The sequence below is a fragment of the Oncorhynchus keta genome, chromosome 37 (genome assembly GCF_023373465.1).
Source record: "Oncorhynchus keta strain PuntledgeMale-10-30-2019 chromosome 37, Oket_V2, whole genome shotgun sequence".
Taxonomy (NCBI): domain Eukaryota; kingdom Metazoa; phylum Chordata; class Actinopteri; order Salmoniformes; family Salmonidae; genus Oncorhynchus; species Oncorhynchus keta.
Genome location: NC_068457.1, coordinates 5,674,307 through 5,698,745, shown reverse-complemented (window position 1 = coordinate 5,698,745; position 24,439 = coordinate 5,674,307). Strand labels below are relative to the sequence as shown.

The following is a 24,439-nucleotide window of genomic DNA, read 5'->3' as shown; positions in this document are numbered from 1 at the left end:
GTTTGGCACTCAGAGGGCTGTGGGCAGAACATTGGTTCTGTCAGGGAAATTCTCCTGCAGGCGATAGCTTCTGAAATTACATTGAAATTAGGGAATGTTTAAAAAAATAAATAAATGTCTCCCAACACTGCAGCACCAGTCAATTGTACAGGGTTGCTCATTATGGTAGCCTATGGTAATGTGGAAACAGAATTTTGGGTGCATTGCAACAAAGACAAGGGACTTTACATTGAGCCCTGTGTTAGAGCGTTTTTCTCTCTTCTCAAAACTATACTACCAGACGTTTACAAGCACACTGCACATGCGTGCAAAAATGAGCTTGATTGCAATGAAAAACCAACATGAATAAACTAGTGATTTAGCTGCTCTTTTGTTGTCCAAGTTCTCTATTCCCACCCATCAACGAAATAATGACCTATCGGGAGCATCGGAAACCATGGGCCTGATGAATGTAAAATACTTAAGAATATAGAAGTAGTAGTAGACTTCATTCAAACGCTTCATCTTAAAATTGCAAAATAATGTGACATTTGAAATAACTTTTTAATTTGATAAATTAAGATATGTAACTCATCATGATTGACTTGATTTAGTTACATATTTCAAATATGCACAGTGTAGGGATAACCTTGGCATCTACTTTAAGGAGTAGTAAAAATCAGTGGCCAATGATGGTTGTAATTGAGATCAGCTGTGCAGGAGATAATCTTGTATTAGTGCGCTGACCAATGTTCGTTGAAATAGGCCCTACAGGTCCTTTGACATAAATTTGGTCATTACTACTACTTATGGAGATTGATCATTTATGAATTCAGACAAATGCAACATAGGCCTAAGCTCTACTTTATTCCTCATCACTTGTATAACAAGCTCAAATAATGTAGTAAAATAAACAGCAAAATGCAATTAGTTGTAAGTTAGAATTTCAAGTGCACAATCATATTACATTACAAATTAAACGAACAGATTTGCATACAGCCATTTCCCCCAGTATACCCCAGCTATCCACTATATACAAATAAAATGTTTCCAAACATGATCAGATTTTATTTTTTTAACTGTCTAATAACAGACATGACTTAGTATTGGGGAGTCACCTGGAGAGTCGCTCTCAATGCCAGGCAACCTGCAAGGAAGAACCCTAACCCAACACCTTTGAATGGTCTGCTCATCTATTTTCCAATCAGTTCACCCATTTGCGTTCAAGTTGAATGGAGGTGGCTTGTAAACAAAGCCATAGATCCTAATAAAAATCAGTTAGGAAAGCACCATTTAGTCTTTGTCAAAAAAAACAAACAAAAAAAAACCTCAGTGATCATGTTTGTTTGGGCTTTCTTTCAGCGCGGGAAGAATAGGACTACTGTTTTGCCTTGCACCACTAACATCCGGATACCAGGGGACCATGAAAACAGACCAATATAGCAACAGTGTTTGCTATTAATAGAGAAGTCTGTATACACAATATCCTATGATGGACTTGGGCCTGGTACACATTGTATGTATGCCAGTGGCTACTGTTGTCATTTAGTCGGATTATAAAATGAACAAGATGCTTATCAGGCTTCTTATAAAAAAAGGATTGATCTTTTTCCAATGACATTGATTGGCTCTATGGGATTTATACCCTTTCAAGATTGGGTATTAAATTAGGCTTACTTTTCTTGTCTGGCATTGAGAGTAAGACCTGTAACAAATTTGCTAAATGCATACTAATGACTCTATTGGACTGCATTCTGCACTATTTCTGATTTGTAAATCCTGAGCTTGACCAATAATCCTATGGTTAGTTAGCAAGTACCTGGAAAAAAAATAGATTAACAATTAAGGTAAACTAAACATGCAGGTCTAGACATGACTATCATGACTGCTATCCTAGCATTAAAACCAATCACTGCAAGAAATACCTTGACAGTTTGCCAGTGTAGAAACCAAGCGATAGTGAGAACACTCAATGCCACAACTGTAAGATGTTCGCTGTAGCACTTGTGGCAGATTCTGCAGTGCCTATTTGGAATGCTCCCCCTTTCTGGGATTACTTGGGAAATTCAAGTTCAAATTCAATAGCTGCAAAACATCGAAACGTGCAGGGGATTTGTTTTTTAGTGACAGTACAATTTTTTTGCAATCAATTCTTAGATGGCCATTTAGCAAATTATTTCAAAAATATCTAAATCAAATATATGAACATTCAAAACAGTGAAACAATCCTACATAAAACATGGAAACATTAATGAATCAGTTATGCTGTAATAAGTAAGCAACCTAAACCCACACAGGAACTGCTGTCTTAACATCTCTATATTATCACCCCTTCACTGACTTTCCCACCAAATTCAAGAACCTGAAAGCTCATGATGTAGAAAAATATAATAATATAGCAGTCACTTAACTGTATATGTATAAATTTCAGGACTATGCATTTGGTTTCTCTTGAAAGTGTATCTTTAAATTAATGAGTCATTTTTGCAAAGACATGGAAGTTAAAAAGTCTAGTCAAAATCTAGTAACTATGGCACATGGAGGATTGTTAATAAGTTGATAAGAAATTACCAAAATAAATACTGCTCCATGTCCAGGTGAATCGGGCAGTATAAATAATGGAACGAATTGGAATGCATGGGGTAGTTAATAACAAAATCTAAATAAACATTTGATGGGTACTTAGTCCTGTTTCGCATATGCACAAGTGTGTATTATACGCATGGAACTGAAATGTGTTTTTTGCATATCCCAACTCCCCTGAGACAACCTTGGAGAATAACGTCACAGCCAGAGTCAGCCATTATCAACTGTAACCCTGGAGCAATTAGGGCTGAGTGTCTTGCTCAAGGACACGTCGATATGTTTCACCTTGTCGGCTCGGGAATTGAACTAGCAACCTTTCGGTTACTGGCCCAACGCTCTAACAGCTAGGCTACCTACAGCCCGGTGATCAAGGCACTGGCATGTACATAACTTGATTTTGGAAAAGTATATGCAGGAATTTGGAACAATGTAGAGGCCTTTGATTATCCCATGCAAAACAATTGCTCACATTTAGCTCCATCAGTGTTACACAGCAAGTAACTGCATGCTTTTCAAGACCAGTAAACATAAATTGATGATGTATTCTCAGATTCGCACGTGTAACCTCTCCATTTGGCATGTAGCTAGCTAAGCAACGTGTCATTTAGCTTGCTTTAACAAAGATTAAGCTTTGGAAAGAGCTTGACATTGGCAAGTCCTCGTCTTAGTGAAGTTGTCAGTCGGACGACTGTCATCATCACTATAGATTGCAAGCAAAACAAACAATATTTGGACATGATAAATGGATGTTTACTGATCTTTTAAAGCATGCCATTACTTTCTGTACAACTATGATGTAGCTAAATGTGAGCAATTGTTTTGCACGGAATAATCAGAAATTTGTAGTTCTGACTCTGTTCATCAAGAGGTGATGGATGATATTACAACCAAATAGTTGACAATCCCTTGAAAACGTCACGCAGTTGTCAATGGTTTTGGCAGAGCTTGGAGTCTCCTTTCCCGCCAGCAGGCAAATCTAATCCTCTGCACCTTATTGTGATGTTTTTATTGATAATGACATCTTCAAGATGTATAGTTGTTCAAGCAATGTTGTTTTCAGGTATGGTTGAGGAGGGTGTTATAAAAAAATGTAATGGCGTAATTTGAGTAAGGAATGTAAAGGTTTTGCTCAGAACGTTCTATTTGGAATTACGATTTATTTTAAGAGAAAAACTGAGTAATCATGTGGTCTAGGACAGAGTCATCCTACCACAAAAAAAAAAGCTCCTTATAAAGTTCAACGTTAAACCCACGATTTGGAGAGATGTCCAATAAGATCAATATAAACAGTCTCTCCATGGACACAACGTGGAATGAATTGTGAACAAGTAAAAACCTGCCTTAATCTCCAGGCTTTGAACGAGAATAAATATGGTGTAACAAGGACATAACACTCAATTTTTCCATGGTGGCTTTGGTTGGTACGTGTCATCTTTGAAGTCATGATAAGGGATTCAAGAGAAATCAAAAGTTTCCATCTTTTGGAAGACACTACAGTCCTGATTGAGTGTAGTGAGGAAGGACACACTTTTGAGAGACATTATTTAAAACCTCAACTCTTATTGTGCCAAAGTTGGAGGCAATATCAACTCTTGAGGTATAAACAGTTGAATAGTCTGTTTTTAATGGAAGCCGCTAATCCAGTATTTTGGCTCAATTGGCCTGGGGAAGTCAATACAGAAGCATTGTCCATTAAAATTAGAACCAATCCCTGCTACAGAAATTAATTTGAAAGCCATAGAAATGGTGAGTTCTTATCTTATAGCCATATTCTAAATTGGTGGATGTAGAATACATTTTGGATTTAAGGTTCTCGTATTGTGCCAATTAAAGTTACTTTAAAGGAATTAACATGGATCTTTAAATTTTCAAAATGGTTGAAAATCTCAAAGTAATGATAATGTCAGTCTCAGATGTCATCTTCTTGAGTGACTGCAAATTAAAATAGTCTACAAAACATGAGCTTCCTTCACTTTACTAGTCACTATACATTTTACCTAAACTTTTCACCAACATAAGGACTAATATACTAGATCTTAGTAGCTGTCAAAGGCATGGAAAAACATGGGCATTACATAATGCTATAAATATACACAGATGCAGACTACTAAGAGTTATATTATGACTTGTACCACATTTCTTACAAATCATTTTTCATTGATAAGTTTTGGCAGGAAACATGGACCAAATGCACATTTCCTCATTTTCAATTATTTCATGATTAAATAATCCTTGTGGAGATTTATGAAATTGTGACAAAAACATGACAAGGAAGTGAAATCTTCATTGTGACTAATGGGCTTGACTGTGAAACTTGACAGTAAATGTGGTCAAATCAATTAGGCGAGGTGTCCAGGTACAATGCTTGTTATCAAGCTTACAAAATACTCAACACTTAAGGTGGGGTATGCCCGTCTTAACACTGCATTCCTCAATACCAGCAAACATACTAAATTAGTACAGGGCCTAACTGTTTGCGCCAGTATCCGATAAAATGCAGTTTAAAGCAGATTTTTAAAAACTCAACATGACAACTGAATAAGTTCAAAAGATGCCAAAGTAAACACGTACACTTCAACATTCACCTTCTGCTACCATTTCTGTCAAGCCGTCTCCGGATACAGTTTGACACATACCATTGGAACCATACAGAACGCGCTGCAAGGCAAACGCAGCGTTCCATTGGAAATTAATGTACTTCTGGCGTACCAAAATGCACTGACGCGATTGGTGTGATCGAGGCGTTAGGCCTAGGTTAAGTTAAGATATCACATACCACTGGTTCCGTAACACTACATATATGCTATAGTTCTGTTGTCACATCCCTCACATGGTGAGAGAATTATTAGATGGCACTAGCAAGGAGGGAGAAATCCAGACTCCGTATTAGCCAGGAGGAAATGTGCATTTGCCCTATGCCCTGCTAAGAGAAGTACATTAACTCTAAATAGTATATTTCTAGTACATATTTACATCAGACATTTTAAACGCATTCAGATAGCATAAAGTTATAAAAGACAATGAAACGTAAACATTGAAATAACCACTACAGCAGACTTATTGATGAGGAACACCACCCAACAAACATTCTCCAAAAGCCATTTGTATCGCACAAACGGCAGTAGACAACTGGGACAAAATGTCAACTACAATAAGTATGAGTGTGGTTGTGGTGGCAAATTTGAATTCAAGACCATAATTTGGAGTGGTTGAAGTGGATGGCACATGGTAATGATACAGTGCAGCGAGGGAGAGTATTCCTGAGAAGGTTGGGAACTGACTAATTGGCACTGCCATCACCAACTAAGCTGTTTTTTAATAAATCACACAGAAACAACTTCCTCATCAACCCCTTGGGAAAGGGGCTTTATCATGAGTCACCTTATGGACACAGAGGATTTGGATGTCACCCACCGAAATGCAAATGAGCTTATGGAGCAGCCTAACAGCCAAATCCTTACAAAGCTCCATTTGCTGCAGAAGCACCCCGAACGAATCATCAGCCTGATCAGGCCTTTCATTACAGAGCCATCTGGCACCTGCGCTGTGACAATTGTGTCAATTAGTGATTACATTCAAAAAGAGAAGTAGGTCACTCAGAAACAACCAGATTTATCATTAGTTTCTGCCATGTTTGTACTGATTTGGTTCATAAAATAATTTGTTTGAGCAGGCATGCTTGTAAAGACACCCTACTGGCACAAACATTTTCTACAACACAACCCAGCACAGAAGTGGCACAAAGACAAATCATTGAGCAATACGGGGTGCCAAATTCACGCAGCTAAATTGCCTCGACTTCAGGGGGGCAGAATGGAGGCCATCTGGTGGAGTTCCCCTTTCAACAATAATGTTGTTGCTGTGGTAACAAAGTATTGTGTGGTACAGTTTGGTGTAAACGGGCACAGTGATGTGGGGGACTTACTCCGGTTTAGCACCCTGTATCAAGAGGGCCTTGACACACTCCATACTACCAGCCCGGGCTGCCTTGTGGATAGGGCTCTCACCTACATAGTCCTGGAACAAGACAAGGCAAAAACATATCACTATACAAAGTGATAGAAAATCATAATCATGCACTCAACCAGTACAATGGGGAGAATGGAAAAACATTATTGCTTGCAATATATCAATATACAAGGCATTGTTATTACATTTTAGTAATTTAGCAGACGACTTACAGGAGCAATTAGGATTAAGTACCTTGCTCAAGGGCACATTCACAGATTTTTCACCTCGTCGGCTCAGGGATTCAAACCAGCGACCAACGCTCTTAACCACTAGGCTATTAACCACCTGCCGCTTACGTTGATAGTGGCCACTCATAAATAAGGCTCCAAGTGTCTGCTGAAAGGGGCAATTATCTGTGTGGCATGCTCCAACAGTTGAGCACAGCAGCAACAGTCCTCCAGAGAGACTAATCACAGAGAGAGGCTGTGAAAAGGTGTCTGCTGCCAACAGAGACAGTGGGCACTGGAGACAGCCGCTGAACTCCTCACCCAGCTCTCCGGCACCCCCTCAAGCCAAGGAGAACTGACACATTGCACTCTAGCCAGCAAATCCGCCCTCCAGCTACCAGCCCGTTCTGCTCCAAGTCAGGCTGCACAATTTCACTGTTAGTGAACAGTTAAGGGTGGTGAAGGGATAAGGGGCTCTGTGTTTATGTATTAGGGATGTAACATTCACTGAAAAACATTTGAATCAGGGACAGATGCATAAGATATGATTACATTGTTCGGCGGACCCCAAACTGATCCAAATTAAGCTTGCGGTGGTCCAAAAAAAATCAACAACTGTTGCTCATTACTTTTTCTACCTTCCATAAATACCTTATCTTTTGTTACAACTGATGCATTTTTCACCTTGAGTGTCAAATTAAGCATGTTACTGTGTTGACAGTCATTGATCTACAAGTCATTTTGCATACCGAACAACCCCAGGGAATATCATTAGCCTAGTCAAACTGTGCCCAGCTTAGCGAGCTAACCAATGTGAAGTACATGGCCTGTTCCTGATCTTGCACATCTGGGTGGCACCTTCAAACATTCAAACACAAAAATGGCTAGATATTAGGCTTTATTAGTTGAGTGACACCCTATGTAATTTGCTAGGTGGTTGTTTTAGCATAATAAAAGTAAGCTACTGGAGACAACTCTCAGCTGGCTATACCTGCTGAACAGGGGGGCTTACAATAGTTTTTATTTTATATTAATTGTTATATTGTTTTATAGGTTCACCAATAGTTCTGGTAGTTTTGCTTTAAACAATCAAGGGCGTATGGTCATTTTTAGATACACAGGGTAAAGTTGATCATTTCATAACTAGGACAGGATTCACTTGCTGGGTTTTTCACACTCAACAGGTTCCTGTGTATATCAAAAATGGTCCACCTCCCAAAGGACATCCAGCCAACTTGACACAACTGTGGGAAGCTTTGGAGACAACATGGGCCAGCTTTCGACACCCTGTAGAGTCGATGCCCTGACGTGTTGAGGCTGTTCTGAGGGCAAAGAGAGGGGGGAGGGTGTACAACTCAATAGTAGGAAGGTTTTCCTAATGTTTGGTATATTCAGTATACATCGAATGGAAAATGAATGCGTTTATGTAACAAACATTAGTGCATCGAATCATATCGCAGTAAACGGAACCGTACAGAATCGTTTCAAACTAAAACTTACCATTCCTGAATCGTTTCAGAGCCATGTATCCAGAAGCGTATCAAATAGTCTTAAAAGGGAACGATACACATCCCTACTATTTATTTATGTGTGTATGTTTGTTGCAGGCCAGTGTAGCGATGCTCTCCCATACCTCTGAGGCATCACAATCTTCTCCTACTTACCCCATTACATTGGATCAGACTGCTGAACTTGACCCATGAACCTCTAAATGTCACAGTGGAGAGAGCCAGGTGGAAAGGATGAAGCAGTAGAATGTTATGCAATCATGACCTCCTAATCTGAATTCCCGAGCAGAGCTTCCCTGGCTGCTTCCTTTAGGTGCTTTTAAAAAAAAAAAAAAAAAAGGTAGTCACAGACAAACAGTAGCACCGGCAGGCCGGGGCAGACCCTATTTGAGCTGTGGTCATGACACAGCTGCCTGCCTTTTGGCTCTATGCTGTGACTCCGAGGCCATACATAGTCTCTAGTCAAACAGTCTGCTGTGAAGAGACAGTCTCAGATAAACCGACACACAGCATGAACTATAGCTCTGTCTCCCAGAAAGCCTGATCCCTAGATAGTAGGATAATTCTGGCCTACTTGGGCCACATGGAAAAGATAGACGACATAGGTTTGACTCACTTTTGCAAACAGGGAAAGTACTTGTAGTCTGTCTTGTTATTTGGTATATCCAGTCATAAGTGCCATTGTCTTGTAACCTGTAAGACTGAGACCCACCTGTCTGTTGATGTCGGCCCCTGCCTGCAACAGCCACAGCACACACTCTGGGTGGCCTCCAAAAGCCGCGATGTGTGCGGGCGTCTGGGCAAACCTCATCGTCATGGCGTCCACCTTGCAGCCCACCTGCACCAGGCACATTACACACTCCAACTGTAAAGAAAGTGAGAGTGAGTCAACATACTGTAGTTGACCAATCACAAAAGCTTTTCTGTTGAGAGCAGAGTTAATGATTGACAAGACACAGCCATTACGCAAATCACAGTGAGATTATCACTACAGACTGTTGTATTCAAAGCTCTATGTCATTACAGAAACCAAACCACAGCAAAAGAAAGTGTGTTTGTTTGAGGTAAACCCCAAAGGCACACTAACCAAACAGTGGCATCTTTATTAGGGCCTGGACAATACCAGTATCACAATATTGTTTTCATGCCAAAAAATGAAAACACGAAGAGCAAACTCTTCCGTGCTTTTACACCTGCATTGCTTGCTGTTTTGAGTTTTAGGCTGGGTTTCTGTACAGCACTTTGTGACATCAGCTGATATAAGAAGGGCTTTATAAATACATTTGATTGATTCAGTCCTTTAAAAACCTGCGGTATGTCAAATAGTGTGCTATAGCTTGGAAAATGGGACTCTGGGTGACAACATAAATTGTTTGTTTCCAACATTAGGGCTGTTTTCCTAAAGCAGTTCAAGACACTACGTGTTTTGTTTCCTTGCTGCGATAGTAATGAGTATTGCGATACTGGCATTATCCCATCCCTAATCTTGTTGGTCTCCTTTTTTCCCCCTGTATTGAGCTTCTTGTACCGAAGAGGACACCTAAGCCCATATTTGGTCACAGTATAGGGGCTTCAACTGCAGTCACTCCCACTGACTTATGTTCAGGCCAGCCTCTGTGTGGGAAGAGTGAGCACACCCAGCCTAAGCAGTTTTGGCGGGACACACTGCAGTTTTCCTAGCAAACAAAGACACTTTAACCCCACCATATCAAATAATGTTGTCTAGGAGGACCTGTAGCCTAATAGCTCTGCAACAAAGACCAGGCCGTGAGTCATAGTTGATATTGTACCAAAGTCCCACTTGAAGACCGGGCTTGGTAAATACAGTACATGTAGTTTAAAAACATGATCCAAGCAGCTGTTCAAAATGTGTATGCCTGACTGGCTTAACTAAACAATCTCTCTCCCTCCTGTCTAACGTGCATCTCTAGATTGAGAAGTGCCGATATGATTAAGATAAAATGCAGATATGATAGTCCGGATGGCCATGCTGTGGACATGGGTCAGAGAACGCCACTGTTTAATTTGTTGTTTCGGCACAATAGTAACTAATAACTGCCTCATTCCTTTCCTCTTCTGCCCTGTTCCTTCTCCAACATCTGTGGAACTTTCTCCAAACCACCTCACTCAGGGGAACCTTGCCAGTGACACACACAGATCTCTAGTGTGACCAATTTGGTCGCATATGCGACAAAATATACATAATGTATTCGGAAAGAATTCGGATCCCTTGACTTTTTCCACATTCTGTTACAGCCTTATTCTAAAATGGATTAAATTGTTCTATCAATCGAAACATAACACCCCATAATGACGAGGTAAAACCAGTTTTCGAAATGTTCGCTAATTTATTAAAATTAAAAAACAGAAACCTCACATTTACGTAAGTGTTCAGTACTTTGAAGCACCTTTGGCAGCAATTACAGCCTCGAGTCTTCTTGGGTATGACGCTACAAGCTTGGCACACCTGTATTTGGAGAGTTTCTCCCATTCTTCTCTGCAGATCCTCTCAAACTCTGTCAGGTTGGATGGGAAGCGTCGCTGCACAGCTATTTTCAAGTCTCTCCAGAGATGTTCAATTGGATTCAAGTCCGGGCTCTGGCTGGGGCACTCAAGGACATTCAGAGACGTGTCCCAAAGCCACTCCTGCGTTGTCTTGGCTGTGTGCTTAGGGTCCTAGTTCTGTTGGAAGATGAACCTTCACTCTGGAGCAGGTTTTCATCAAGGATCTCTCTGTACATTGCTCTGTTCAGCTTTCACTTGATCCTGACTAGTCTCCCAGTCATTGCCGGTGAAAAACAACACGACAGCATGGGGCTGCCACGACCATGCTTCATTGAAGGGATTGTGCCAGGTTTCCTCCAGCTGTGACACTTGGCATTCAGGCCAAAGATCAATCTTGGTTTCATCACACCAGATAATCTTGTTTCTCATGGTCGGAGTTTCTTTAGGTTCCTTTTGGCAAACTCCAAGCAGGCTGTCATGTGCCTTTTACTGAGGAGTGGCTTCCGTCTGGCCACTCTACCATAAAGGCCTGATTGGTGGAGTGCTGCAGAGAGGAGAACCTTCCAGAAGGACAACCATCTCCACAGAGGAACTCTGGAGCTCTGTCAGTGACCATCGGGTTCTTGGTCACCTCCCTAATAGATTGGGAGAATGTATTTTTTTGTGTATTATGTGTAGAATGAGTCAAATTCAATTTAATCAATTTTAGAATAAGGCTAACATAACAAAATGTGGAAAAAGTCAAGGGGTCTGAATACTTTTCCAAGGCACTGTACTTCGAGGATTTTGGCAATTAGGCCCTTTACTTCCTCAGAGTCCAATGACCTTGTGGATACCATTTTTGTCTCCATGTCCAGTATGAAGGATGTTAAGAGGTAGTTTTGCATGCTAGCAGATAGACTTCCAGTCAATGCACTAGCCAATGCTCACAAAACAACCTCTACCTTCCTTCATACTGGAAACAGACATAAAAATGGTAGCCACAAGTTCATCTGACTCTGGGAAAGTAGAAAAAGGCCCTCCTTGCCAAAGTCCCGAACCATCCCTTTAAAAAGATCTGACCCATATCACCAGCGCAATGTTTTTTTTCTTCCTGTCGAGGATTGTGGGCATGCATTTTATATTGAGGGAGCTCTATTACGCTGGCCCAGGTTGAACCAAGCAATGGCCCGTCACGTCACTGAGCGAAAGCAGGGAGGGAGGAGCGCCATTCACAAATCAAACAGAAATCTGCACCGCTCTGTCATGTTGTCAACAAGGCAGCATGGTGCATCGTCCATAAACATGCATCTATTGTCCAATAGTTATCATTGGAATGGCCGATACAGCAATTTTTTCAAAATTAAAACACTTTTCCATATGTAAACAGAATCCTACTCATCACTTAATTATGCAGTGGTGGAAAAAGCACCCAATCGTCATAGTTGAGTAAAAGTAAAAGAGAACTTAATTAGAAAATTACTCAATTATGTCACCCAGTAAAATACGGCTTGAGTAAAAGTCTAAAAGTAATTGTGAAAATATACTTTGTCAGAAGTAAAAGTATAAATTTTAAGTTCCTCATATTAAGCAAACTAGACGGCACCTTATGTTTTTTGCGGATAGCCAGGGGCACACTCCAACATAATTTACAAACTAAGCATGTGTTTTTAGTGAGTCCGCCAGATCAGATTCAGTAGGTTAGACCAGGGATGATCTAAAGATAAGTTTAACAAATTAGAGCATTCATGTCCTACTAAGCATTCAAAATGTAATGAGTACTTTTGGGTGTCAGGGAAAATGTATGGAGTAAAATACATTATTTTCTTTAGGAATGTAGAAGTTAGTTGTCAAATATAAATAGTAGAATACAGATAGCCCAAAAACTACTTAAGTATCATTTAAGTATTTTGAAACCACTAATTATTCCCTTTTGTTTTGAGCAGAGTTTTGAGCAGACACCATAGGCCAGAGCATGGCACCTGGCTCACCCCCAGCAGGCTCACCCGGCTCAAATTCTTCCCACGGGGGTAACCCGGCCAGAAAAACAACCCGCTTTATTCATAAACCGTGTCACAGGTTGTTCTAAAGCTAATTGCTGGCAAGTTTAACCATTTGTTTTAGACATTGTTCAGTGATGTTTGTTACCTCATTAGCTAGCTAACAACCTGGTAACATTACCAGTATATCCCTACATTTGGGGGCACAAAAAGAAAGGAAAAGCTTCTTCAGGAGATCTAGCATGTTGTCATCAGAAACTTGACTTCTTAAAGACGTCGTGTAAATGTTCTAGAATGTATTGCAATAGAAAAATTGTGATTTCACATGTTGAAACCTCATATGACACATTACTGTTTAATCGTAAAATTTTTAGCTTTTACACAGTTAAATATTGTTTATCTTGGGCACAGCATGTGCTTCAGAAGTAGCTAGAATTCATATAGGCTATATCTCAACCAATACAAATAAAACATTTTGGTGCTCCTAAATGTAATGTTGCGTTCTTAACTTCTTAAAGTTGTGAGTACCAGTGCTCTCAGTTGGGAGCCTGTCAGTACATTGCAATTAGACAAGTCAAAAGTTTGAAAGATTTTTTTTTGGGGGGGGGGGTTACGTAATTTTTTATGGGATATACTTGTAAAACAAAGTTTGAATAAAACAATGCCACAGTCATGAAAGACTTTTGAGAAAATGGTTTGTTCCATGAGCACAGCATAGTATGCAGAGCAGGTACGTACGTACGTGCAAGTTGTTTAAACTGTAGATATTGTTGGCGGGTTGTTTGCCATTGGCCCATGTACAGCCAATAGAAAACGATGCAGTGCTTTATAAAATATTGGACATTTCCTGAAATAAACTGACAGGAAGGGAAGACTAGCTACTTTCTCGGAAAGACTAGCTACTTTCTCGGGAAGACTAGCTACTTTCTCGGGAAGACTAGCTACTTTCTCGGGAAGACTAGCTACTTTCTCGGGAAGACTAGCTACTTTCTCGGGAAGACTAACGTTAGCGCTATGGCCCAACTGAAATACTGACAACTAGGCTTCAACAGCAGCCCGAATGCACTATTAGGACAATCAATGTCGATATTACATCGCTGTACATTCACACAATCTTTGCTTTCAGGTGTGAACGCACGCACGTTTCACGACATTAGGTGATAACATTTGATTTCAGATTATGGAGATGAACAAACACCAAACAATTAGAAAATATTAGAAAACATTCTTATGAGTGTTGAGACAAATGACGTAAATCGCTGTTCAGTTAGACAGCTTGCTACATTGTAACGTTTTAGATACATTGATACAAATATACATACCATTTAAGTATCGGATTAGCATCACAAATCGGAAAATCTAACTATGTCAGTTCTTTCGAAAATGATAATAGCATTTCTTGCTAGATTTACGCCTGCTAACAATGTGACAATATGAATAATCTCTATTAGTTTTAGAATGTTTGCAAGCTACCTTTCCAAAATGTGCTGCCCAATGAATGGGACTCCAGCCATAGACGGAGTCTTCCGTGATGAGGTCTGCTTGGTTTGTGGTGCACTGAAGAAGCGAACACAAAGCAACAACGTCTCCATCCCTGCACGCCCGGTGGAGAGGGTAACGAATGTTCAGCACCTCGTCGTTTGAAAATCCAGACTCTACGCTGACGGACATGGTTGCGATACGGTGTGTACAGATGTTTGGGAGAAAAGTAGCCGTATCAAGTTGCCTTAGTCGCCAAGAATTTAACCCGCTTCGCACGCCCCTACAGGAACATGCACAAGTGATACACAAAGGAAAGGAAGAGATGAGAGCTCGCGCTTTCAACTTGGCGCGAATCGCAAAACACGGACTGTTTTTTCTTGGCTGCTTGGTTCTATCAAAACCCGTCATGGAGTCCTTTGTTAAATCTTCTACTTTGTCGATGAGGTTTAACGGCGGTTGGCATCCAATAAAGGTTGCATTACCGCCACCTACTAGACTGGAATATAAGTCCCTTAGACTTTGCTGGAGAATTAAAAAATAAATAAATATGAATAAACAAATAAATAAATACCCTACCATCTAACCCTACACTCACTAAAAACTCACCATCCTACTCAACTGTTTAAATCAATTTAGTCCTACCTCAGGCCAACAGCCTGAAAGGATGGGATACCACCACTTAACATACCCTGTAACTCTTCTGACGTCCAGTCTTGCATATCCAAATACCTCCTTGCAGCTGCCACCACAACCTCAATTTTCTGCGACTTACATTCTATCCCTGCAGTACAGTTGATAACCATTGCTAGAAATGCTAAAAATCAAATCTTACTGAAACATATCACTTGTTGGCCTATCCTTGTACAGCTGTACTATTCACACCACTCCTCTCAGGATCCCTCCTCCTTTATCCATCTTCCTCTACTTTCTTCATTGCTTCAGCATACAACAACTTCTGCACTACTCTAACCCTGGAAATCTGCTGCTCTTACACCGGACATTTTTGATCCCCAGCCCCATGGGCAACCCTACAATTAACAAATACCACTATTTTCCCCAATGCTACATATTCCTTTGTCTCATGCCCTTCATCACATTTCTCACACCTACGAACCTCCCTCCTACACACTGCTGCAACATGCCCATAAGCTTGACACCTATAACAACTTAATGTATTTGGCACAAAGCTCATACGGGATAATTTATTATCCTAACAGAACTTTGTTAGGCAGTGTCAACATCAAAACGCAAAAGGACAGACAACAACTCTTCCGTTTTCCACCATAATTTGCAAATAAATTCTTTAACAATCCTACAATGTGATTTTCTGGATTTTTTTTCCCCATTTTGTCTGTCATAGTTGAAGTGTACCTATGATGAAAATGACAGGCCTCTCTCATCTTTTTAAGTGGGAGAACTTGCACAATTGGTGGCTGACTAAATACTTTTTTGCCCCACTGTACATATCCCAACCAGAAGCAATGAATTACAGGCAAAATCGCACCAAGCTAAAGACTAGAGCAGCTGCTTTCAAGGAGAGGGGCACTAATACGGACACTTATAAGAAGACCCACTATGCAAACTATTACAGACTATAAAGGGAAACCCATCTGTGAGCTGCTTTTATGCTTGCTTCGAGGCAAGCAACACTGAAGCATGCATAACAGCACCAACTGTTCCGGATGACTATGTAATCACGCTCTCCGTAGCCGATGTGAGCAAGACCATTAAACAGGTCAACATTCACAAGGCCGCGGGGCCAGAAGGATTATCAGTATGTGTACTCAGAGCATGCGCAGACCAACTGGCAAGTGTCTGTTTCAAGCAGACCACCATAGTCCCTGTGCCCAAGAAAGCGAATGTAACCTGCCTAAATAACTACCGCCCCGTAGGCATGAAGTGTTTTGAAAGGCTAGACAAGGCTCAAGACACCATCATCCCGGACACCCTAGACATACTACAATTTGTATACCGCACCAATAGATCCACAGATGACACAATCTCAATCGCACTCTACACTGTTCTTTCCCACCTGGACAAAAGGAACACCTATGTGACAATGCTGTTCTTTGACTACAGCTCAGCGTTCAACACCATAGTGCCCACAAAGCTCATCACTAAGCTAAGGACCCTGGGACTAAACACCTCCCTCTGCAACTGGATCCTGGACTTCCTTACGGGACTCCCCCAGGTGGTAAGGGTAGGCAACAACACATCTGCCACGCTGATCCTCAACACGGGGGTGCCTCCTCAGGCCTACATCAATGATGAGACAGCCTATAGGGAGGAGGTCAGAGAACTGGCTGTGTGGTGCCAGGACAACAACCTCTCCCTCAACGTGAGTAAGACAAAGGAGATGATCATGGACTACAGGAAAAGGAAGGCCGAACATGGCCTTCATTCACATCGACAGGGCTGTAGTGGAGCGGTCGAGAGTTTCAAGTTCCTTCGTGTCGACATCATCAACAAACTATCATGGTCCAAACTCACCAAGAATGTTGTGAAGATGGTACGACAACACCTATTCTCCCTCGGGAGACTGAAAAGATTTGGCATGGGTCCACAGATGCTCAAAAAGTTAATCAGCGGCCTCCCGGGTGGCGCAGTGGTTAAGGGCACTGTACTGCAGCGCCAGCTGTGCCACCAGAGACTGGGTTTGCACCCAGGCTCTGTCATAACAGGCCGCGACCAGGAGGTCCGTGGGGTGATGCACAATTGGCCTAGCGTCCCCCGGGTTAGGGAGGGGTTGGCCGGTAGGGATATCCTTGTCTCATCGCGCACCAGCGACTACCAACATAATCTGCCCGAGGACTCCAACAGGCCCCTCAGGCGCGACGCCCGCTGAAGACCCATTCTGCTAACCAGTTAGGCCTGCTAGCTACCTAGAGCTACTTGGAACCCTACTAATTCCATGACTTGTCTATCGACACCACCACACGAAGAGGCAAAAACAGACTTACCCCCATTGCAACGTCCCCCAAAGGCTAACTTGCTAGCCCCTACTATCTGCTTGCTAAACCGGTCTGCTAACTGCTAGCTTGCCGGCCCCGGTATGCTAACTGCTAGCTTGCCTGCCCGGTCTGCTAACTGCTAGCCCCTGCTAACTGCTTGCTAAGTTTGTTTTACTCACTGCTTTAGCACACTCTGCCAACCCAGATGTTTTAGCCATGTCTGAATCCTGGCTTAGGAAAACCACCAAAAACCCTGAAATCTCCATTGCTAACTATAACGTTTTCTGCCAAGATAGAACTGCCAAAGGGGGAGGTGTTGCAATCTACTGCAAAGATAGCCTGCAGAGTTCTGTATTACTATCTAAGTCTGTACCCAAAAATTTGAGCTTCTACTTCTAAAAATGCACCTTTCCAGAAGCAAGTCTCTCACTGATGCCGCTTGCTATAGACCTCCCTCTGACCCCAGCTGTGCCCTCGATACCATATGTGAATTGATTGCCCCCCATCTATCCTCTGAGCTTGTGCTACTAGGAGACCTAAACTGGGACATGCTTAACACCCCAGCCAACCTACAATCTAAGCTTGATGCCCTCAATCTCACACAAATTATCAATGAACCTACCAGGTATAACCCCAAATCAGTAAACACGGGCACCCTCATAGATGTCATCCTAACTAACTCGCCCTCCAAATACACCTCTGCTGTTTTCAATCAAGATCTCAGGGATCACTGCCTCATTGCCTGCATCCGTAATCGGTCTGCGACCAAACGACCACCCCTCATCACTGTCAAACGCTTCCTGAAACACTTCTGCGAGCAGGCCTTTCTAATTGACCTGGCCGGGGTATCCTGGAATGACATTGACCTCATCCCGTCAGTAGATGATGCCTGGCTATTCAATAAAAGTGCCTTCCTCACGAACTTAAATAAGCATGCCCCTCTCAAAGAAAAAATAGAACTAGGAATAGATATAGTCCTTGGTTCACTCCAGACCTGTCTGCCCTTGACCAGCACAAAAACATCCTGTGGTGTTCTGCATTAGCATCGAATAGGCCCCGTGATATGCAACTTCTCAGGGAAGTTAGGAACAAATATACACAGGCAGTTAGAAAAGCTAAGGCAAGCTTTTTCAAACAGAAATTTGCATTCTATAGTACTAACTCAAAAAAGTTTGGGGACACTGTAAAGTTCATGGAGAATAAGAGCACCTCCTCCCAGCTGCCCACTGCTCTGAGGCTAGGAAACACTGTCACCACCGATAAATCCACTAGAATTGAGAATTTCAATAAGCATTTCTCTACGGCTGGCCATGCTTTCCACATGGCTACCCCTACCCCGGTCAACTGCCCGGCACCCTCCACAGCATCCCGCCAAATCCCCCACCATTTATCCTTTACCCAAATCCAGATAGCTGATGTTCTGAAAGAGCTGCAACATCTGGACCCCTACAAATCAGCCAGGCTAGACAATCTGGCCCCTCTCTTTCTAAAATTATCTGCCAAAATTGTTGCAACCCCTATTACTAGCCTGTTCAACCTCTCTTTCGTATTGTCTGAGATTCCCAAAGATTGGAAAGCTGCCGTGGTAATCCCCCTCTTCAAAGGGGGTGACACTCTAGACCCAAACTGCTACAGACCTATATCTATCCTACCCTGTCTTTCTAAGGTCTTCGAATGCCAAGTTAACAAACAGATTACTGACCATTTCGAATCCCACCATACCTTCTCCGCTATGCAATCTGGTTTCAGAGCTGGTCATGGGTGCACCTCAGCCACGCTCAAGGTTCTAAACGACATCATAACCACAGATAAGATTAACCAGACCTCTCCCTTCTCTGGGCCCAAGTAACTTTTTCCACATAAGCATGCTATAAAATGAATAAAACATCGTATTTATAAATGTTACCTAAAGAATTCTGATTCTGCCACGACACTGGTTTACCAACTACTTCTCTGATAGAGTTCAATGTGTCAAATCGGAGGACCCGTTGTCCGGACCTCTGACAGTCTCTATGGGTGTGCCACAGGGTTCAATTCTCTTCTCTCCGACTCTCTTTTCTGTATATATCAATGATGTTGCTCTTGCTGCTGGTGATTCTCTGATCCACCTCTACGCAGACGACACCATTCTGTATACATCTGGCCCCTCCTTGGACACTGTGTTAACTAACCTCCAGACGAGCTTCAATGCCATACAACTCTCCTTCCATGGCCTCCAACTACTCTTAAACGGAAGTAAAACTAAATGCATGCTATTCAATCGATCACTGCTCGCACCTGCTCGCCCGTCCAGCATCACTACTCTGGACGGCTCTGACTTAGAATACGTGGACAACTACAAATACCTGGATGTCTGGTTAGACTGTAAACTCTCCTTCCAGACTCACATTAAGCATCTCCAATCCAATATTACATCTAGAATCGGCCTCCTATATCGCAACAAAGCATCCTTCACTCACGCTGCCAAACATACCCTCGTAAAACTGACCATCGTACTGATTCTACTACTGATTTTTGTACCGCACTTTGAGATATCAGCTGATGTACGAAGGGCTATATAAATACATTTGATTTGATTTGATCCTCGACTTCGGTGATGTCATCTATAAAATAGCCTCCAACACTCTACTCAACAAACTGGATGCAGTCTATCACATTGCCATCCGTTTTGTCACCAAAGCCCCATACACTACCCACCATTGCGACCTGTACGCTCTCGTTGGTTGGCCATCGCTTCATACTCGTCACCAAACCCACTGGCTACAGGTTATCTACAAGTCTCTGCTAGGTAAACCCCCGCCGTATCTCAGCTCACTGGTCACCATAGCAGCACCCACTTGTAGCACGCGCTCCAGCAGGTATATCGCACTGGTCACCCCCAAAGCCAATTCCTCCTTTGGTCGTCTTTCCTTCCAGTTCTCTGCTGCCCATGACTGGAACGAATTGCAAAAATCTTTGAAGCTGGAGACTCACATCTCCCTCACTAGCTTTAAGCACCAGCTGCCAGAGCAGCTTACAGATCACTGCACCTGTACATGGCCCATCTGTAAACAGCCCATCTATCTACCTACCTCATCACCATACTGGTATTTATTTATTTTGCTCCTTTGTACCCCAGTATCTCTACTTGCACATTCATCTTCTGCCGATCTACCATTCCAGTGTTTATTTGCTATATTGTAATTACTTCGCCACCATGGCCTATTTATTTCCTTAACTTACCTAATTTGCACTCACTGTATATAGACTTTTTTTCTTTTTTTGTTCTACTGTATTATTGACTGTATGTTTTGTTTATTCCATGTGTTGTTGTATGTGTCGAATTAATACACTTTATCTTGGCCAGGTCGCAGTTGCAAATGAGAACTTGTTCTCAACTAGCCTACCTGGTTAAATAAAGGTGAAATAAAAAAATAAATATCCCAGTACATCACTGGGAAACATAAGCCTCTTTAACAGCTTCTACCCCCAAGCCATATGACTGCTGAACAATTAATCAAATATTTGCATTGACACCCCCGTTTCTATTTACGCTGCTGCTACTCACTGTTTACAACAGTTGACGTCTGAAGTTTACATACACTTAGGCTGGAGTCATTAAAACTTGTTTTTCAACTAATTTCATGTTAACAAACTATAGCTTTGGCAAGGCGGTTAGTACATTTACTTTGTGCATGACACATGTAATTTTTCCAACAATTGTTTACAGACAGATAATTTCACATATTATTCACTGTATCACAATTCCAGTGGGTCAGAAGTTTACATACACTAAGTGTGCAATTAAACAGCTTTGAAAATTCCAGAAAATGATGTAATGGCTTTAGAAGCTTCTGATAGGCTAATTGACATAATTTGAGACAATTGGAGGTGTACCTGTGGATGTCTTTCAAGGCCTACCTTTAAACTCAGTGCCTCTTTGCTTGACATCATGGGAAAATCAAAAGAAATCAGCCTAGACCTCAAAACATAAATTGTAGACCTCCACAAGTCTGGCTCATCCTTGGGAGCAATTTTCAAATGTCTGAAGGTACCAAGTTCATCTGTACAAACAATAGTACGCAAGTATAAACACCATGCGACCACGCAGCCTTCATACCGCTCAGGAAGGAGACGTCTTCTGTCTCCTAGAAATGAACGTACTTTGGTGAGAAAAGTGCAAATCAATCCCAGAACAACAGCAAATGACCTTGTGAAAATGCTGGAGGAAACAGGTACAAAAGTATCTATATCGACAGTAAAACGAGTCCTATATCGACATAACCTGAAAGGCCACTCAGCAAGGAAGAAGCCACTGCTCCTAAACCACCATTAAAAAGCCAGACTACGGTTTTTAACTACACATGGGGACAAAGATCATACTTTTTGGAGAAATATCCTCTGGTCTGATGAAACAAAAATAGAATTGTTTGGCCATAATGATCATTGTTATGTTTGGAGGAAAAAGGGGGAGGCTTGCAAGCAGAAGAACACCCTCCCAACCGTGAAGCACGGGGTTGGCAGCATAATGTTGTGGGGGTTCTTTGCTGCAGGAGGGACTGGTGCACTTCACAAAATAGATGGCATCATGAGGCAGGAAAATTCTGTGGAAATATTGAAGCAACATCTCAAGACATCAGTCAGGAAGTTAAAGCTTGTTCGCAAGTGGGTCTTCCAAATGAACAATGACCCCAAGCACAGTTCCAAAGTTGTGGAAAAATGGCTTAAGGACAACAAAGTCAAGGTATTGGAGTGGCCATCACAAAGCCCTGACCTCAATCCCATAGAAAAACCTGACTCAGTTACACCAGCTCTGTCAGGAGGAATGGGCCAATATTCACACAACTTATTGTGGGAAGCTTGTAGACGGCTACCTGAAACATTTGACCCAAGTTAAACAATTTAAAGGCAACGCTACCAAATACTAATTGAGTGTATGTCAAATTCTGACCCACTGGGAGTGTGATGAAAGAAATAAAAGCTTAAATAAATCACTCTCTACTATTATTCTGGCATTTTACATTCTTAAATTAAAGTGGTGATCCTAACTGACCTAAGACGATACATTTTTACCACGATTAAATGTCAGGAATTGTGAAAAACTGATTTGAAATGTATTTGGCTAAAGTGTATGTAAACTTCCATCTTCAACTGTATCTATGCATAGTCACTTTACCCCTACTGTACAAATTACCTTGACTAACCTTTACCCCTGCTGGTACGTGGTTTTGGTACACCCTGTATATAGCCTCATTATTGTGTTGTGTTGTGTGACAAAACTGCACATTTTAGAGTGGCCTTTTGTCCCCAGCACAAGGTGCACCTGTGTAATGATCATGCTGTTTAATCAGCTTCTTGATATGCCACACCTGTCAGGTGGATGGATTATCTTGACAAGGGCTAAAATGCTCACTAACAGGAATGTAAACAAATGTATGCACACAATTTGAGAGGAATAAGCCTTTCGTGCATAATTATGGAACATTTTTGGGATCTTTTATTTCAGCTTGTGAAACATGGGACCAACACTTTACATGTTGCGTTTATATTTTTGTTCAGTGTAGTGCATTTGAATTTAACCATATTAGTTGTTGGAATATTTGATCTGTCTTTTCTCAAGGATGAAACTGGAATAGCAACCAGCTTTGTGTGGCTTGTTTCAGAAAAGGAAATATTTTAGAAAAAGGTTCCATTTCATTTAACTGAAAATGAGAGGTTGTAATCTGGATAAAGGGAAAAAGGCAATTTTTGAACAAGGGATGATCCATTTTTACTAATCTACTGGAGAACAAGTTCAGGTTGAAGTATAACCTTTCTATGACAGGATTTTAAAATGAATTGTATTGAACCTTTATTTAACTAGGCAAGCCAGTTAAGAATAAATTCTTATTTTACAATGACGTCCAACCCCGGCCAAGCTCTAACCTGGACAACGCAGGGCCAATTGTGCGCTGCCCTATGGGACTCCCAATCACGGCCGGTTGTGATACAGCCCAGGATATAACCATGGTCTGTAGTGACGCCTCTAGCACTGAAATGCAGTGCCTTAGACCGCTGCGCCACTCTGGAGCCCTGATGCTTTTAGTGAGAGGTTTAATGCTTTAATATTTCATGAGTTAAGCCCCCAAAACTCATATTCATTATACAAATAGGCATGTTTTATTTTGTCTGGCTTGCCATTCCAAATAAAGGGAAATAATTTTTGCTCAAATTATTTTAAAGACAAATTGTTTTCCATGTGCCGGGACATAAATAAGATAGATAAACTGGGATGTGACTAAAGAATGAATCATGGTGATTTTTCCACAAATAGACATCCTTACCGTAATAGCAAAATCGTATCTATTTTTGCTAACTTTCTGTTCAAATTTGTTGCAAGTTATTTTATTTCTTTAGGCACCTTGAAATTAACATTTTGATGTTAGTTTCAATCAGTCCAAATAACTGTCTGGTAATTTATTATGTCAAAAAATGTGTTTATTATTGTATGTCATTTGTATTAATCATAATTACATTTGATGATTTAAACAATAACTGTGAACATGATTATTTTATGTAAAATTGTAATGCCTTCTAATCAAATGAGAAGTTTTAAGAAGAAGAAAAAATATTCACAATAATTCAATTTACAACAATAGGCACAATAGTTGCACAATAGCATACAAACAAAGGCCTGCGCAGGATTTACAAATGAAAATAATAGGATACATACACATTTTTTTTTTAAAGAGTAGGACAACAATACATACTGTAGCAGGGGTTCTCTTAAAATCGGATTTGCATCCATAACAGTTGTCTGAAGTTTACATACTTTTTTGTTCTTCAGCAATTTAAGGAATTCCGTATAAATGTGGAATTCATGTTGGAAATCAGAGTTGGGGTTAGACTTGTAAATGTCACTTTGACGATAAAAAATCGCCAATATTTATTATATTGGTTAGAAATTCCGAATTTGAATATGTTATAGCACCATATACAGTATATGATATAATATCTCGAAAAATAAAGCGCAAACCAGTCTTGAAGAGGAGTCCAGCATGTTTGGGTGAAGGTACAGGAGAAGAATATGCATGGTCCGCAGTTTTGGCCAAGGTTGAAACGAAGCCTGGATAAATATTATTGAGCATTTTAAAGTGCACTTTAGTTTACAGGGGAAGCTAAGATAAATCGTGTCTATTGCAATGGACTGGCAGCCTACTTGTCTTCTTTCTTGGATTAACTGCCAGTTACCCCATCTCACCAAAAGCAGGGGGCATGAAATCACAGCGATTATAGAGCTCGCCAGTTTGTAG

At 41.2% G+C, this 24,439-nt stretch overlaps 1 protein-coding gene across 3 annotated transcripts in view; it reads right to left on the bottom strand.

Moving 5' to 3' along the window:
* ankrd10a (ankyrin repeat domain 10a) overlaps positions 1–24,363 on the bottom strand; it is a 38,771-nt gene extending 14,408 nt beyond the window's left edge. For 2 of the 3 annotated variants that reach the window (XM_035754910.2, XM_035754912.2), the window contains exons 1-3: positions 14,209–14,608; positions 8,964–9,116; positions 6,491–6,582 (exon numbers count right to left, since the gene is read on the bottom strand). In XM_035754910.2, the coding sequence (XP_035610803.1) occupies positions 6,491–6,582; positions 8,964–9,116; positions 14,209–14,406 (443 nt within the window). In that variant the 5' untranslated portion in view covers positions 14,407–14,608. Of the gene's footprint in view, positions 1–6,490; positions 6,583–8,963; positions 9,117–14,208; positions 14,609–24,162 lie in introns of those variants that run through there. The other variant, XM_035754913.2, reaches the window with a different exon arrangement.
* Positions 24,364–24,439: the final 76 nt, after the last annotated feature.